We start from the raw sequence: 15,765 nt of genomic DNA, 5'->3' as shown, positions 1-15,765 counted from the left end.
CACTTCGAGCACGCGGCGACGGGAGATCCCGCGATGGACTTCGAGACCGCCCGGGCCTACGCGCGCGCGCTCGACTACACGGGCCAGCGCGCCGCGGCGCGCGCCGTCGCCGCGGGGGCGCCGGCGCTCCGCGCGAAGCCCAAGGTGTTGGCGACGCTGGAGCGCGTCCACGGCTACCTCGAGGAGGCGGACGCGCTCGTCGACCTGAAGGACGCCGAGTACGTGGACCGCGCCATCGACCTCTACTCCAAGGTCCTCAAGCTCGACGCGGAGCACGCCGTCGCCTACGAGCGGCGCGCGGCCTGCGAGCTCGAGCTCGCGAAGCTGGACCCGCCGCGGTACCCGGGCCGCTGGTCCGACGCGGACCCAGGCGAGGAGGGGCGGAAGGCGCGCTGCGAGCGCGTCGAGAACGACGCGGGCCTCGCACTCGCGCTCATGGAGCCCTTCCCCGCGGTCCTGCTCCTGCGGGGGGACGCGCTGCGCCTGCTGGGGCGGCACGACGCGGCCGTCGACGACTACGGCGACTACGTCGAGATAATGAGGCGGCGCGGCTTCGACGTCCGGCGCCACCCGCAGATGAGGGTCGCCAACGACATGTGGGGGAAGCTCCTGAGCGCGGGCCACAAGTCCATGCGGCGCCAGCACAACCCGCGGGCCCAGAAGTTCGACTGGACGGGCAACCGGTGGCGCCAGTGGTACGACGCCGAGCCCGACTTCCACGGCCCCAACGACGGCTACACCTACGACGCGCACCGCGAGCGCAGCGGCCACGCGGGCCACCGGGCCGAGTACGCCGACATGGCCGCCGACGAGGACCTCGACGCGCACTACTGGCCGACGAAGTCGCACTACGAGGTCCTGGGCGTGTCGCCGGACGCGGCGGACGCGGCGATCAAGAAGGCCTACTTCGCCAAGGCCCGCGAGTGCCACCCGGACAAGAACCGCGACGACCCGGACGCGACGGCCAAGTTCGAGCGCATCGCCCTGTCCTACTCGGTCCTCATCGACCCGCTCGAGCGGTGCTACTACGACGAGGCGCGGACCGCGCGGCGGCGCTAGGGGGGGCGCTTCTTCTTTCTTTCTTTACCGGCATAAAGTAGCGAAGGGCTTTTAGGAGGGCAGCGGCCGATAGACGGGCGCGCCCGGGCAGACGTGCTCGCGGCCGGGGACGTCCGTGAAGGCCATCTCCGGCTCCACGGGGGCGATGCCGTCGAAGCGCGCGGGGTCGAGCAGGTCGTCGAAGAAGGCCGGGAGCGCCGCCGCGCCGAGGAACGACGCGAGCTTCGCGAAGAGGCGGCAGCGGAGCGCGTGCCAGAGCGGCGGCACGCCGGGGTCGTCGACGGCCGCGAGCTCGCCCGCGCAGTGGCGGAGGAAGGCCGGCACGTCGGCGCCGCCGCCGGGGAGCCCGGCCGCGACGGCGAGCTCGACGTGGCGCGCGAGCTCGTAGGTCCAGCCCGGGCCCAACGGCTTCGGGAGCGACCGCCAGAGGGCACCGGCGCCGGCCTCGCCGCCCGTCGAGAGCCACAGGTTCGCGGACGTCGTCGCGTCCGAGAGGCACTCGATGTGGTGCCACCAGTGGTGCGGCAGGTAGAGCACGTCGCCGGGTTCGAGCACCGCGGAGCAGGCCGTCGCGCGCGCGTAGCGCGGGAAGCGCGCGTAATCCGGCGCGTCGACGTGGACGCGCGGCCGCAGCTCGAGGCCGTGGTGCTGCGGGAAGACGCAGAGGTGCCGCGCCTCGAGGGGGTCGAAGAGCACGACGCGCTTCCGGCCCTCGAGCTGCACGATCAAGCCGTCGTAGCCGTCGCAGTGGCACCGGCTACACGCGCCGCGCGGGCCCACGTAGAGCTTCGTCTTCATGTGGGGCCCGAAGCCCGCGGCGGCTCCTAAAGCCGCGAGGAGGCCGCCGTCGAGGCTCTCGAGGTCGCGGCGGAGCGCCGGCGGCACCTTGCCGTCGTGCGCGAACGCGCCGCTCGGGGTCGGCCGCGCACCGAGGCACTGCTGGAGGTAGCGCGCCTTGCCGTCGCCGTAGGTACCACCGTTCGCCTCCGCGGCGCGGTCCAGGAACCAGCGCAGCGTCCGGTACTCGTTGCCGTTCGTCGGCGGCGATTCGTAGGCCGCGTACTTGTCCGCGGTCCGGCTCCGGTCCGCGTAGGTGCCCCGGTTCCAGAAGACGGTGAAGCGCCGCGAGGGGGGCGCCCAGACGGTCTCGAGGGGCGCGTCGCCGAAGTCTCGCGCGAGCGTCTCGGCCGTCCAGCCGCGGAGCCCCGGGACCAGCGGGCAGTCCGCGAGCACGACGGGCAGCCCCGCCCGGAGCCGCGCGAGCGCGCCGGCGCGGTCCGTTGTCCAGGATGTCCGGGGGATGGCGACCTCCCGGGGCGCGGCCGCGGACCAGGGCGGCGGCGGCTCCGCCGGCGGGCCCTTCGCGTCGACGAGGGGCCGCGGGTCGTAGCGCGGCGCCGCGGGGCTGCCCCAGGCCTGGCTCAGGAAGCCCGGCCCGAAGTCCGGCGCGTAGGTCGACGCGACGGCGTCCGTCGCCCAGATCTCGGCCTCGAGCGCCGCGGCGGCCGGGTCCGCGCGTCCGCCGATCGCGACGCGCTGCAGGTCCCCGATCGCGCGGAAGGGCCGGTCCGCGCGCCAGAGGTCGCGCGCGCGCGCGACGAGGCGCGCGGCCTCCGCCGGCGACATCGGCGCGGGTGGCGGCGCCGCGGGCGGCGCGGCGGCGGGCGGCGGCGGCGCGGCGGCGGCCGGCGGCCTCGGCGGCGCCGGCGCCGCCGCGACGACGAAGACGGAGCCGCCGTCGCCGACGTCGTCGCGCACGTCCTCCGGCCCGGGCGCCCCGCCGCGGCCGTCGCAGCGGCGGTCGAGGCGGCAGGACGCCGGCAGGGCGCCCGCGCCGAACTTGCGAGCGTGGGCCGCCGCGAAGGCGCGGAGGATCTTCGGCGCGCTCAGCGGACCGGCCTTGCCATGCGTGAGCTTCACGGAGAAAGCCTCCGCGCCCAAGGTCGTCGTGATCGTGATGCCATACGGCGCCATCACGGAGGAGCCGCCTTACGCCTTGTCCACGGCCTCCATGCTTCCTCTCGGTTTAATTGAACTTTTTAGTGAACTTTGATCGAATTCATAATGGGGCTGCCGCGGATCGCCCTGTCGTGGGCGCTCTGCGCCATCATCGCCGTTGCCAATTACGCGCAACACAGCGTCCGACGGTGTTTCGAGAGCTGGAAAACCGACGAGTTCGGCAGGTGCAACACCACCTGCCTCCGCCCGTGCCCGAGGCCTGGTACGATGAGAACGGCCTGGACATGGGCGCGCACGAGGTGCAGCTGCGCCAGCACGTCGATTGCTGGGTCTATCTCACGGCCCAGATGCTGTGCATTTTGCTCGTCTACCACGCCGTCAGCGCGGCGGCGGAGACGTTCGGCCGCCTCCGGGGCGTCGCCTACGCGGCCGCGCCGGCGTGCCTGGGCCTGGGCCTCGTGGTCTACGGGCTCTTCTTCTTCTTCTTCGTCATGATGCTGACGGTCAACCCCAAGTGGCGCGACCAGTGGCGCGCCGCGTCCCGCGGCCGGGAACGGCGACGAGCCCCGCACGTAGGTGGACCTACTACGAGAGCCTCGGCTACCCCTACGAGCGGTGGATGCACGCGATGCACACGCCGCTCTGGTTCTGCCCGCTCGTCGATGTCGCCCTCGTCAAGGACCGGCGCGGCCTCGGCGAGTTCGCGCTCGGCGCGGGACGGACCTGCGCCGCCGTCGTCGCCTACATCGTTTTTTACGCGTCCTTCACGACGTGGAACCACGCGCGCACGGGCTGCTACGTCTACCCGTGGATGTACGACATCGACGCGTCGGGCGCGGGCGCGGCGGGCCACGCCGCGTACTACGGGGGCCTCTCCGTCCCCGTCTGCGCCGCCGTCCTCCGCGTGCGCCGCGCGGTCGTCCCGCGCGCGGAGAAAGAAGCATAGGAATCATCTCTCGGACGTCCAGGGCGCGGCCCAGGAGGACCGGCGGCTCGCGTCGTGGTAGAAGAAGGGCCGCGCGTCGCCGTCGCCGTAGCACAACGTCCAGTCCGGCGCGAGGAGCGCCTCGGCCGGCGGGTCCCAGGACGCGGCGCCCGACGCGAGGTCGAGGAAGTAGCGGCCGCCGTCGTCGGCCGCGCACCGCATGTGCGGCCGCTCCCAGCGGGACGCGCCGCTCGCCTCGTGGAGCCAGTAGGGCTGCTCCGCGTCGACGAGGACCCACTCGGCGCCCTGCGCGCCGCTCGCCGGCGGCGCCTCCCAGGCCGCCTCGCCGGCGACGCCGCGCTTGTAGTAGGCGACGCCCGTGGCCGCGTCGACGGCCCGGACCCAGTCGTCGTCGTCGTCGTCGTCGTCCCACTCGGCGACGCCCGTGGACGCGGAGAGGCGGTAGGTGCGGCCCGAGGCGACGTCGTAGCACTCCGTGGCATCCGCCTGGGCCAGCGCGGCCTCGAGCGCCGCCGGCGGCAGCCACCGCGTCTCGTTGCCGTCCGCGTAGTAGTACGCGCGGCGTCCGTCGTCCCAGCACCGCCGCCAGCCGCCGCAGCCGTCGCCGGCGACGCGGCCGCCCGCGGGCCGCTCCCAGACGGATTCGCCCGAGGCGTCGTCGACGTAGTAGAGCCGCTCGTGCGTCGGGTCCCAGGCCTCGGTCCACGCGCGCGTCGCCGCCCGGGGCGCGGCCCGGGCCTGCGCGACGGCCCGGGTCGACGCGGCGGACCTCTTCGGCTTCGTCGGCGCGTCGCCGAAGGACGCGGCGGACCTCGTCGGCTTCGTCGGCGCGTCGCCGAAGACGGCGCGCCGCGCCGCGTTCTCGAAGAAGCACTCCCAGACGGCGACGACGCGCGCCGTCTCCGCGCGCCGCGTCGTCACGACCTGCCGCAGGTAGGCGACGATGGCGCCCTGGCCGTGCTTCGCCGCGACCATGACGGGCGTCTCGCCCCGCCGGTTCTTCGCGTCGACGTCGACGCCGCCGGCGACGAGCGCCTCGAGCGCGCCGGCCGCGCCCGCGCGGCTCGCCTGTGTGGAAATCAACCACTGGTTTGGGGGGTCCCCACCGAACTTCAGAACTCTCTATCTCGGTCAAATCGAAGTCGATTCGGCTGATTTTTGGACGAATCGATTGCTCTGGTTAAGTTTTCGAAGCACAGCAGAAAGCCTTGCGTCGAAACGGTCGCATACGCGCACATTGAAGTCGGGTTGAAGATTTGATTTCCACACAGCGACTCGCGACGTGCGCGGGCGTGTCGCCCTTTCGGTCCTCGCGCCCGCCGCGCGGGTCGGCCAGGACCAGCAGCGTCGCGACGTCGCGCGCGCGGGGCTTCTTGGATAAAGCAGCGAAGTGGAGCGGCGTCCGGCCGGCGTTGTCGGCGACGCGCGCGGCCCTGGCGTCGTGGCCCAACAGGAGCTCGACGGCCTCGCACTCGCCCTCCTCCGCGGCGGCGCGCAGGCCCGCGGCGACGGCGGCCCGCGGCTGGGGGGTGCGCAGGAGGAAGGACATGGTCGCGAGGTCGCACGCGCGCGACGCCTCGGCGAGGAGCTCGGCCGACGGGCCGGCGGCCGGGGGGCCGTCGCTCCGCGCGGGCCCGTCGTCGGGCCGCCGCCGCGACGCCCGCGACTGCGACGACCCGGGCCGCTGCTTCACGGTGTAGAGCTCGGCGTCGGCGTACTTGCCGCGGCTCGCCGTGCCCACGGGCTTGGGCCTGCCGGGGGCAGCAGAGCGGGCCGGCGCCTTGGGCTCCTCGTCGGAGAAGCTGACGCGCCGCGTCTCGCGCGGGGGCGTGCGGCGCGGGTCGGAGAACCCGCTGTCGGCGCTGGAGGATGCGCCGGCGCCCATCTGGGCAGCCCGCACGCTACGTAATTCGTTCCATCACATGCCGGGCGGCTCCGGGTTGAGGACTGCAACAAGACGTGCAAACAAACTGACCTTGCCCTTTCTCCGAGAGGTCCTCGAGATGGTGGCAGCCCGCCGTAGCTCGTCGGCTGGCGCGTCGCCGCAGAAACAGGAGAAAGCGCCGCTGAAGAAGAGGGGGAGCAACACCGCGAAGGGCCGGTTCGTCAAGCTGATAAACTCCTTGGCGCGCAACGAGGCGACGGACATGTCCATGTCGGTGTCGACCGCGTGTCAGCGGCTGCAGGACAAGTTCGGGAACCCTTTGTTCTACGACGAGCAGCCCACGGTCAAGTCCGGTCCGGTGGGCGTCCCGAAGCTGCTGGAGCTCATCATTTGCTCGTCGCGTGCCGCGAAGTTCGTGCTCTACGGTTCGATGGAGCACACGGGTGTTCAGGTCGTGAGCATCCGCCAGGCGAGCCAGACGCTGCTGGACATGCAGTTCGTTAATCACGGAGATGAAATCTGGAAGCGGGACGCGGCCGTCGCCTTGGCCCAGGGCCTGGTTAAGCTTCGAACGAAAGCGCTATGCGAGAAGCTGGACGCGTTGTGGGCGGCGTTGAAGGGCCACCTGGCGCAGTCCGTGGAGGGCGAGCACGATGACTTCGCGAAGAAACCCATCGACTTCGACGTGGAGGGGCACGTCTTCGGCGGCGCGTACATCGGCGCCGGCAAGACGATGGAACCTAGGATCCGCGGGATTGGAGCCGCGTCCCGTGTGGAAACCAAATCTTCAACCCGACTTCAATGTGAGCGTATTCGAAGGTTTTGACACGAGCGCTTCCGCTGTGCTTCGAGAACTCGACGAGAGCGATCGATTCGTCCAAAAATCAGCTGAATCGACTTCGATTTGATCGAGCTAGAGAATTTCAAAGTTTGGTCGGGACGTGCCAAACCAGTGGTTGATTTCCACCACAGGCCGCGTCGGCCATGGTCAACGTCGACCTGCTCGTCGAGTCTGCAAACACGCTGATGATCGACGCCATCAAGATCGCCGACGAGGGGTCGATTGAGCGAGCGGAGTTCCGGAAGGCGCTAGGCAAAGGTCGAGATGTTTGCTCGGCGGCTGAGCTTTCGAGCTCGACGTTCATGCTCACGGCGGCTTGCACCGACTACTTCATCGTCAACGGCGCCCTGTCCAATCACCTACCTTCGCACAAGCTGACGCTGGCCAAGCGCCTCGCGGACCACGGCCAGGGCCGCTTCCTCGCGGACCTCGAGGCCGGCCGCGACCTCGACCTCGCGGCCTTCCAAGCGCAGATCTACGAGCTCCTCATGCCGGAGATCACGACGTTCTTCAAGGCCTGCGTGTCGCTCGCGACGAGCGACACGACGATCGCGAGAAGCTTCGCCGGCGGGCGCGGCGGCGGCGTGAACACGATCTTCGAGGTCAGCGTCGTCATGAACAAGATCCTGGACAAGCTCAACGCCGTGCCGGCCGGCTTCAGGCGTTGCACGGTCGACGGCCGCCGAGTGTTCTACGTGAACGCGAGGGCTTTGCCGACGCTAGAGCTCCTGCCGAAGGGCTCCTGCCGGGCCAAGAGCCTGGGCGCGAGCTCCATGTGCGGCGACTCGGGCGACGCCGCGGCTCTCGAGGTCGGCGTCCAGGACGCCGTCCTGTTCGGCGGCGCCGCCGACGCCAAGGCGGCGGTCCTCGTGCGCGACCACTTTAGGGAAGTGGTGCGGAACTCGGTCCCGCCCGCCCGCGGCGGGCGGTGGTCCGAGCCGTCCGCGTTCGCCCGCGAGCGCGCCGACCCGGGGCCCGCCCCGCCGAGGTTCTGCGGGTCGTGGTAATCTAGACGCGTCCGGGACGGTGGCATAGCCTAGGCCTGGCTATCCTTTTAGAGCACCTCGAGCCTAATTGCCACGACGCCGCTCTCCGCCTCGACGTCCGCGTAGGTGCGGCCGTCGAAGCAGCCGAAGGAGCGGTAGATCTTCACGCCGTCGGCGACGGACGGGCAGCCCGGCAGGCACGCGTCGAGGCCGCAGTAGTCGAGCATCTCCTCGAAGGTGTCGAATTTCACGACCTCTCTAGCCCGCGCGTAGATGAGGTCCGAGCTGCCCGAGATTTTGAACATGATCCAGTCGTCGACGGACAACTTCTCGAGCCATTTCGTGCAGGCGCGGCCCTCCCAGGTCTTGGCGCCGCTCATGATGTCGTCAGCGTACTTCGGCTGGATGTACGGGGAGGTGTGGCCTTTGCCGAGCGGCGTTCCGTCGGGCCATCGGCGGGCGGCCTGGACGATCGCCATCGCTGCTCGTTGCCTTTCCGTCTCCTCCGACGGCGGCGGCTTCTTCTTCTTCGGCGGCGCGGCCTTCGGCGGCGCGGCCTTGTTCTTCGGCGGCGCGGCCTTCTGCTTCGGCGCCGCGGCCTTCTTCTTCTTCGGCGGCGGCGCGTCCTTCCTCGGCGACGCGGCCTTCTTCTTCTTCGGCGGCGCGGCCTTCGGCGTCGCGGCCTTCTTCTTCTTCGGCGGCACGGCCTTCTGCTTCGGCGCCGCGGCCTTCGTCTTCTTCGGCGGCGCGGCCTTCTTCTTCTCGACGAGCCTCTTCCTCGGCGCGGCCGTCTTCCTCGGCGGCGCGGGCGTCTTCTTCGCCGCCGGCGCCACCCGCCGCCTCTTCGGCGGCGGCGCCTCCGCCGTGGGCTCGAGCGGTGCGCCGGCGCTGGGCGAGGGCGCGTCGCCGTCGGGCGGCTGCTCGGGCATCGGCCGCGCGGGCGCGGCGTCAGCGCACGGCGCGTCCTCGCGCGACATGTCGACCGTGGCGAGCACAGCTTTCAAAGGGCGCGCATTGTCGGGGAGGGCCGCGGGGTCCAGCTCCGGTAGGTTCGCAAGGCGTCGCACGTACTCGACGAGCGTCGTCCCGTCGTCGAGCCCGCCGAGCGCGGGCATCTCCGCGAGCCGGGCCCGGGTCTCGGCGATGGTCTGGCGCGCCTTCGCGAGGGCGTCGGCGTCACGGTCGAGCTCCACAAGGCGCGCATGGATCTGGGATCCGTCGCCGACGACGACGGACGGGATGTTGCCGAACGCGTCGCCGAGGGCCCTCTTGAGGCCGCTGAACCTCACGAGGCCCCAGTCGATCGCCGATGTGCCGTTGCCGCGGAGCTCGTCGAGCTTCAGGACGACCCACTCCTCCTTGGCCCGCGGGAGCAGGTCCAGGCGGACGACGCAGTCCACGTCTTCGAGTCCCTTCTCCAGGGCGTCGCCGCGCCGAAGTTCGCGGGGCATGGCGCCGTCGATTTCCGTGGAGGTGTCCTGCACGACGGGCTTGGGCTGCGTGCGGAATGCCGGGGTCTTCGACGCCGCCGCCAAGGACGTCGCGGCGTCTTGAGGGCGCACGACCGACACGGTCGCCGCCGCGCTAACGAACTCGGCGGGGCCGTGGAAGTTGGGCTCGAAGAAGAGCCGGAGCCCGGGCACATCGACGGCCGGCTGCTCCTCGAAGATGTCGGGCTTGCTGCGCGCGTACTTCTTGAGGAGCTCCATCATCAAGTAGGAGAGCATCGCCGCGGAGACCCAGAAGTGCTTCTTGCCCCTCCCGCTCTTGAGGTGCCCCAGGTCCGTCGCCGTCGAGTACTCCGTGTAGTCGATGCCCTTGACCCAGGGGTCCCCGCTCGGCTTCTTCTTGTAGGCCGCGACCGCACCGAGCACGGACTTGTCGTCGAGCCCCGGGACGCGCAGCAGCAGAAAACGCTGGTCACGCGCCAAAACCATCCCCGGCGTGACGCACGCGCCAGCGTCGCTGCGCCCGACGACGAAGAGGTCGACGGCGAGCTTCGTCGGCACGCGAGCAGCGAGGACGGCGGCGTGCGCTCTCTGCCCAGCAGGCACCTCGACCGTCCGCACGACTGGGGTGCGCTTTTCGGGCGCAGTCTTTTTGCCGGCCGCTTCCGTGGTCTCGTCGGACATCGCGGAAGGCTTCGCGCGCCCGAGGCAGCGCGCCTAGGGCAGCGGAGCAGCCCTTAAAACTCACCTCCAGATCGACGGGTTTGAGTGGGCAAACTGGAGGTGAGCCAAGATTCGTGAAGCGGGTTGCCGTCCCAAGCTTGAAGTGAATTACGGCAAGCATGGGACGTTCTCCCAAGGAGTCGGGCTGCCTCGACCGCAACGCGTCCATGTCCCGCGCGCTGCTCCTCGACGACGTCGACATCGATCCCGACGCGCGCGTGGCGCCGCTCGCCGTGCTCGACACGGCGAACATCCACGGCATGGACCAGAACTGCTCGGACCTGATGCTCAGCCTCTCGAAGCAGACGGCCTCGCGAACTTTTTGCCAGTCCGGACGTCGACGTGCCGCTCGTCTCCGCGGGCTTCGGCGACATGGCCGCGTCCGAGGTCGAGGGCCCGCGTGTCTCTGCTCGAGCTCTGCGAGTCCGCGCGGCCGCAGCCGCGCGCACTCGAAGGACTGCCACGCGCGCGTCGGCGCGGACGTCGCGCGGGCCGTCGGCCAGGCCGTCCTCGCCGTGCTCCAGTGGTTCTACTGCCACGGCCCGCCGCGCGTCGTCGTCTGGCGCTGCGGCTTCTTCGCGGACAAGCACTCGAAGAAGATGCTCATGAGCATGCTCGAGGCCGCGCGCGCCGTCGTCGGCGCCGTCGACGGTGGCGCCCGACGTCGAGGCCTGGACGGCGTTGCTCTTGGCCGACCTCGACGCCGGCGGCGCCGTGCGCTGCACCGTGGACGTCGTCGACGGCGGCGCGGCCGGCCGCGAGGCCGTGCTCATGAGCATGCCCGTGAGCCCCGCGTCGACGCCCGCGCCGGCGCCGCCGACGCCCAGGAGCCACGGCGTCGACCCGGGCGACGAGAAGAACGCCAGCCTCATCGACGTCGGCGCCGTGCGCTGCACCGTGGACGTCGTCGACACGCTCGACGGCCGCGAGGCCGCGCGCGGCGCGCGGCCTTCCGCGCGGCCGGCGCCTGCCGCCTCACGGCGGGCTGCTACCACCAGGGCCCGCGCGACGCGCCCCGGCACGCGCTCGGGGGGGCGCCTAGGTCCTTCAAACTCGCCCGCGATCACGGCCTGCCAAAAAATTTTTACTGGTCCCCCCCTGCCCATGCAGGCCGTCGCAGTGGGGCGGCCTTTGTACGACGTCCACGCCTGAGTTCGTCGGGCCCAGGACGTGGTAGCCCGCGTCCGGACGTCCGTCGGCGCCGGGGACGGCATTTTGACCGAGCCGCCGCCAGCGCAGGTCGTGGCTCGGCGCTTTGTCGACGGAGACCTGCCTGGCCCCAGACCCCCCCCCAGGGCAGTTGTGAGCGGGTCGCCGCCTCGCCGCTGTTGCTACTGCGACCCGTTGCAACACCTGCACGCCGCCGTCTTGTGCGTCCTCGCCACCCCCGCCTCCGCCACGCCCGCCACGACGCTCGTCGACTCGAACACGACGCTCCTCGACTCGCCCCTCATCATGCAGCACCAGGACATGGAGGACCAGAGCGACATGAGCGACGACGGATTGGAGCGCCAGCGCCAGGTCAAGTTCAGCCAGCGCCACGACTGCGACGAGATCGTCTCCTGGCTGCTCTCCAAGAGCCGTGGCGGCCGCCTCAACCACCTGGGCCTCGGTTTCAAGTACGGTGACGACGTGATCGCGCCGCTGCACGACGACGGCAAGCTCCGCGACTTGCTGGACCGGCAGTCGAATTTGGCGGCCATGGTCGTCCTGGGCTACGAGCGTGGCGACGAGGGCGTGCTCCAAGCATCGCCGGAGCTGTACGCGCGCGGCGTCCGCGAGAATCGCGGAATTGGGTACGCGCGGCCCCGTTCGAGAACCGTCGAGAGGTTCGCGCGACAATACCCGCGGACCGCGCAACTCGCCGGAATCGTCAATTCGGCCGCGTTGGAAGCCTTCGACGCATTTTCTCTAGGTTCGGCGAGGTCGTCAAGGAGCAGATGCTCGAGACGATGGCGAACTACCTGCTGTCGTCCAAGTTCGAGTCGGACGACGACGTCGCCCACTACCTCGCGATCGAGAACGACCCCGTCGTCAAGGTCGAGCTCGCGGCCCACCTGAAGTACCTCGTCGAGCACGGCATCACGGGGCCCAACGTGCTCCACTACGGCGGCGTCGTCGTCGGCTCCACGCTCGCGGAGCGCCGCAGCGTGCACGACGGCGGCGAGGAGAAGTTCGCGATCTCCCGCGCGGCCTCGTCGCCGACGCTCAAGGCGACGTTCGTGCACGTCCGCGTCGCGGTGGCGACGTCGGCGACGGAGGCCCTGCAGATCGAGGCCATCATGGGCCAGGCCTTCCGCCTCGGGCGCGGCGCGGCGTCCGAAGCCGACCGTCGGTTTTCGAGACCCGCGCGAACTTCGGAACTCTCGAGCTCGGTCGATTCGCAGTCGTTTTGGCTGATTTTTGGACGGATCGATTTCTCTCGTCGCGCTCTCGAAGAGGCGCTGAAGAGCCGCGCTGTCAAACAATCGATTCGACGCAGGCGCGGCGGCATCGGCCTCAACAAGGCCCACATGGGCCCGTGGCGCTACGGCCGCGGCGGCGACGGCAAGGGCATCTACGCGCTCTGCCTCCTCCTAGACTGGGAGCGCGGCGCGCTCACGGGCCGCGAGGCCGTCGCCTACCTGGAGGACCCGCGCCGCGGCGACGACCTCATGCTCGCGGCGGCCCTCCGCGAGCACCTCGAGAGCTCGTTCTGGGCCGGCCGGCTCCCGGAGGGCCAGTCCCCCTTCGGGACGTCGGTGAAGACGCTCCAGCACATCCTCGCCGTGCGCGGCGGCGAGCGGCTCGCCGAGATCAAGGCCGAGCTCCGCGCGCGGCTCCTCGAGCTCCACGTGCGCTTCTTCATGTCGAGCGTGCGGGGCTACTCCGCGTACCTCGTCGCGCTCTCCTTCGCCGTGCTCAACGCGACGGCGCTCGCGACGGCGGCGGGGGCGAGCCCCTCGGTCGTCGCGGAGCGCGCCGACGAGGTCCGCGACATCTTCGGCGACGTCGCGGGCTACGTCGACTGCGAGCTCGACGCGGACGCGGACGCCGCGGCGACGGCGCTCCGGTACCAGACCGTGTCCGGCTGGGTCTCGCTCGCCGCGAGCGGCCTCGACTCGGCCCACGCCGCGGACTGCGAGCGCCAGCGCGACTACCGGGCGAAGCGCAAGGCCGTCCTCGCCGACGGCCGCGTCGTCGACGCCGCGACGGCCTTCGCCGACGCCAAGGCCGCCTACGCCGTCTCCGCGGCCGAGTCCGAGGCGCGCACCGAGCGCGCGCGGGCCCTCCCGACGCCCGTCGACGCCGAGCGCGACCGCAGCGCCGCCGCGGCCGCCCTCGCGGAGGCCGACGAGGTCCTCGCCAAGGCCAGGGCCGTCCGCGCCGCGGCCGCCGCCCGCGACCAGCGGGCCCGGGCCGTCGCGTGCGAGGTCCGCGAGGTCGCCGCCGAGGCGGTCGAGGCCGCGGAGCGCCAGCGCCGCGACGCCGCGGCCGTCGCGCGCACGGAGCGCGAGCACGTCGCGGCCGTCGCCGCGGCCGAGGCCGAGGCGCCCAAGAAGAAGGCCAAGGGCGCGCCCGCCGCGCCGCCGCGGCCCGTCGTCCACCCGCACGGCCCGCCCAGGGTCATCGTCGTCGACCGCGACGTGCACCCGCCCCAGCTCCGCGGCCGCGCGGGCGTCGACGCGCTCCGCGCGGAGAAGGCCGCCGCCGCCGCCGCCGCGCCGCCGCCCGCCGCGCCGCCGCCCGCCGCCGCGCCGCCGCCCGCGCCCGCGCCGCCCGCCGCGCCCGCGCTCGCGGCCGCGCCGCCGCCGCCCGCCGTGGCCGCCGCGCCGGTCGCCGCCGCGCCCGCGCCCGCGCCGCCCGCCGCGCCGCCGCCGCCCGCGCGGAAGAAGCCGAAGACGGCCAAGGCCGCGCCGACGGCCGCCCTGACCGACGACGAGACCGCGGCCGCCACGAAGCTCGCCGAGGCGTGGAACGCCTGGAATGATTCGCTCCTCAAGGTCCGCAACCTCGAGCCCCAGGGCAAGGGTTCCGACGCCTTCTACGCGGCGACGGCCCTGAAGAAGTGCCTCCACCGCGCGTTCCGCGACCTCTCCAATTTGGCGTCGGAGCACGTCAAGGTCGAGGCCAAGAAGCTCCGGAAGGCCGCCGCCAACTAGGCATCTAGTCCCGCGCGCGCGCACGCTAAAGGCCGCCCGAAGCCCGCGCTGACGACGTAGGCGGCGACGGTCGCCGAGTCCGCGGAGCGGGCCGTCGGCAGCCGCTCGAGGCGCAGCTCCACGTCGCAGTCGACGCAGCCACCGACGAAGCCGTCGTCGACCTCGTCCACGCGTACGAGTCCCGCGAAGGGGTCGACGCGCTCCACGACGCGCGCGTCGGCCTCCAGCTCGACGCCGCCCGCGTCGACGCGGCCCGCGAGGGTCGGCAGCAGCGCGGCGCCGTCCGCCGGGCGCGGCGCCGTGCAGGCCCACGGCTTCCTCGCGCCGCCGCGCCACGCGAGGAGAGCGCGTCCGCCGGCCGGTACCCGACGGCAACGTCGGCGACGAGCGAGCCGACGTGAGTCCTCGATGTGGCGGCGCGCGGCTGCGGCCAGGGCGGCAACGAGCACGCCGTTGTCGAGGCGCACGGACAGGACGCCACCGTCCTCGACGCCGTGGAAGAGCGTCGCGTGGCCCAGGCAGCTGCACGGCCGCGCACGCGGACCGCGGCGGCATGACGTCTTCGCAGTGCTACCACGAGGGAGTCGCCACGGACTGCGCTGCCGCCCCCGCCGCGGAGCGGCGCCATCTCTCAGCGCCGCGAGCCGCGAGCGCGCCGACGCGACGTAGTCGGCCGCGGCCGCGCCGGCCTGCCCGAGCACGCGCACGGCAGCCTGAGCGTCGCGCCGCGCGCCGTCGGCGCGTTGCGCGCCATGCGATTTGACATGGCCGTGCACGTGGCGCGCGGCGCGAGGTAGCCGTCGAACCTGTCGCCGCCTGCCTAGCCGAAGCCGAAGCAGCGCACGGCCTAGCCGAGGCCGAAGCAGAGCACGGCGCCCGCGGCAGCGACCGCGAAGCGCTCGCGGCACCTCGTCGCGCAGCAGATGCGAATACTCTCGCAGCATATCTAACGATTCAATGCTGCATGTCGACGCAGCACTCGACACTGAGGAGCGCGCATCGGGGCGCCGGAGAGCCGCTCGTGAGTGGTAAAATTTTACGGGCAAGCTGAAGCGACGTTGCCTTCGATTTTCCCGGGGCATGGCCGCGTGACGGTCGCCACGCGCTGACGATCTACCCAGCCGGTGGTTCGGTGCCTCGCGCGGCCCATCCGCCCGAGGGCGCCGTCATTCGGAATCGACGCGCTTCGTGTCGCAGCAGACGTCGTCGTCTCATGCAATCGGGTGAAAGCTGCGGCGGGGCGCGCCACCGCGCCGGCAGCCGGACGGGTCGCCGCCGATGGGGGCGCGAAGACCGCCTGCGCGCGAACCGCGTTTGGAAGACTCGTCAAAAACCGCCGCAGGACTGCCGACGGACATTCGTTTTTGCCCCGGCCGAAAGCGCCGGCTCGCCCTCCTCGCTGCAAAATCGGCGAGACGACGAGCGAGCTCGGTAATGAGGCGGCGTCCCAGTCAAAGCGGGCGGGCGCGTGTTCAGTTTTGACGTCGGCGGTGCGGCGGATTTGACGCGGTGCGGACGACAGCGGCGCGTGCGAACACCCACGGCGTACTCCGGTGGCGCGACGTCGGCGAGCGCCCACGCTCTCGCTGGACGGCCGCGGCGCCGCGTCGCCGGAGTTGGCCCGGGGCCCCCGCGGCCCGCCGTCTTTGCGCCGCCCGTGCCGCCGCAGCGGCGCGGCCGCCGTACACGGCTCACCGCGCCGCGCCGCTCGAGAGGGGAACGCGGCGGACCGGCCGCGCGCGCGCCGACGGGCCGCCTCGCCCCCGATCGCGCGCG

At 72.0% G+C, this 15,765-nt stretch overlaps 2 protein-coding genes across 2 annotated transcripts in view; one reads left to right on the top strand and one right to left on the bottom strand.

The window, feature by feature from the left end:
• The window catches only part of AURANDRAFT_63757 (hypothetical protein), a gene marked incomplete at both ends in the record, with an annotated part of 2,803 nt that extends 1,744 nt beyond the window's left edge, over nt 1–1,059 (top strand). Inside the window, one exon of the mRNA XM_009038583.1 lies at nt 46–1,059. Within this exon, the coding sequence (XP_009036831.1) occupies nt 46–1,059 (1,014 nt within the window). The remainder of the gene's footprint in view (nt 1–45) is intronic.
• Nucleotides 1,060–3,967: 2,908 nt separating this feature from the next.
• AURANDRAFT_63756 (hypothetical protein) lies at nt 3,968–9,613 on the bottom strand (the record flags this gene model as incomplete). The annotated part of the gene is made up of 3 exons (XM_009038232.1): nt 3,968–5,032; nt 5,247–5,849; nt 7,754–9,613. 3 exons carry the CDS (start codon nt 9,611–9,613, stop codon nt 3,968–3,970), a joined length of 3,528 nt encoding a protein of 1,175 aa, XP_009036480.1.
• Between the last annotated feature and the right edge of the window lie 6,152 nt (nt 9,614–15,765).

This window comes from Aureococcus anophagefferens (genome assembly GCF_000186865.1).
Source record: "Aureococcus anophagefferens unplaced genomic scaffold AURANscaffold_8, whole genome shotgun sequence".
In the NCBI taxonomy this organism is placed as follows: domain Eukaryota; class Pelagophyceae; order Pelagomonadales; family Pelagomonadaceae; genus Aureococcus; species Aureococcus anophagefferens.
Note: the sequence above shows the minus strand (reverse complement) of the source record. Positions and strands in the feature narration are given on the sequence as shown.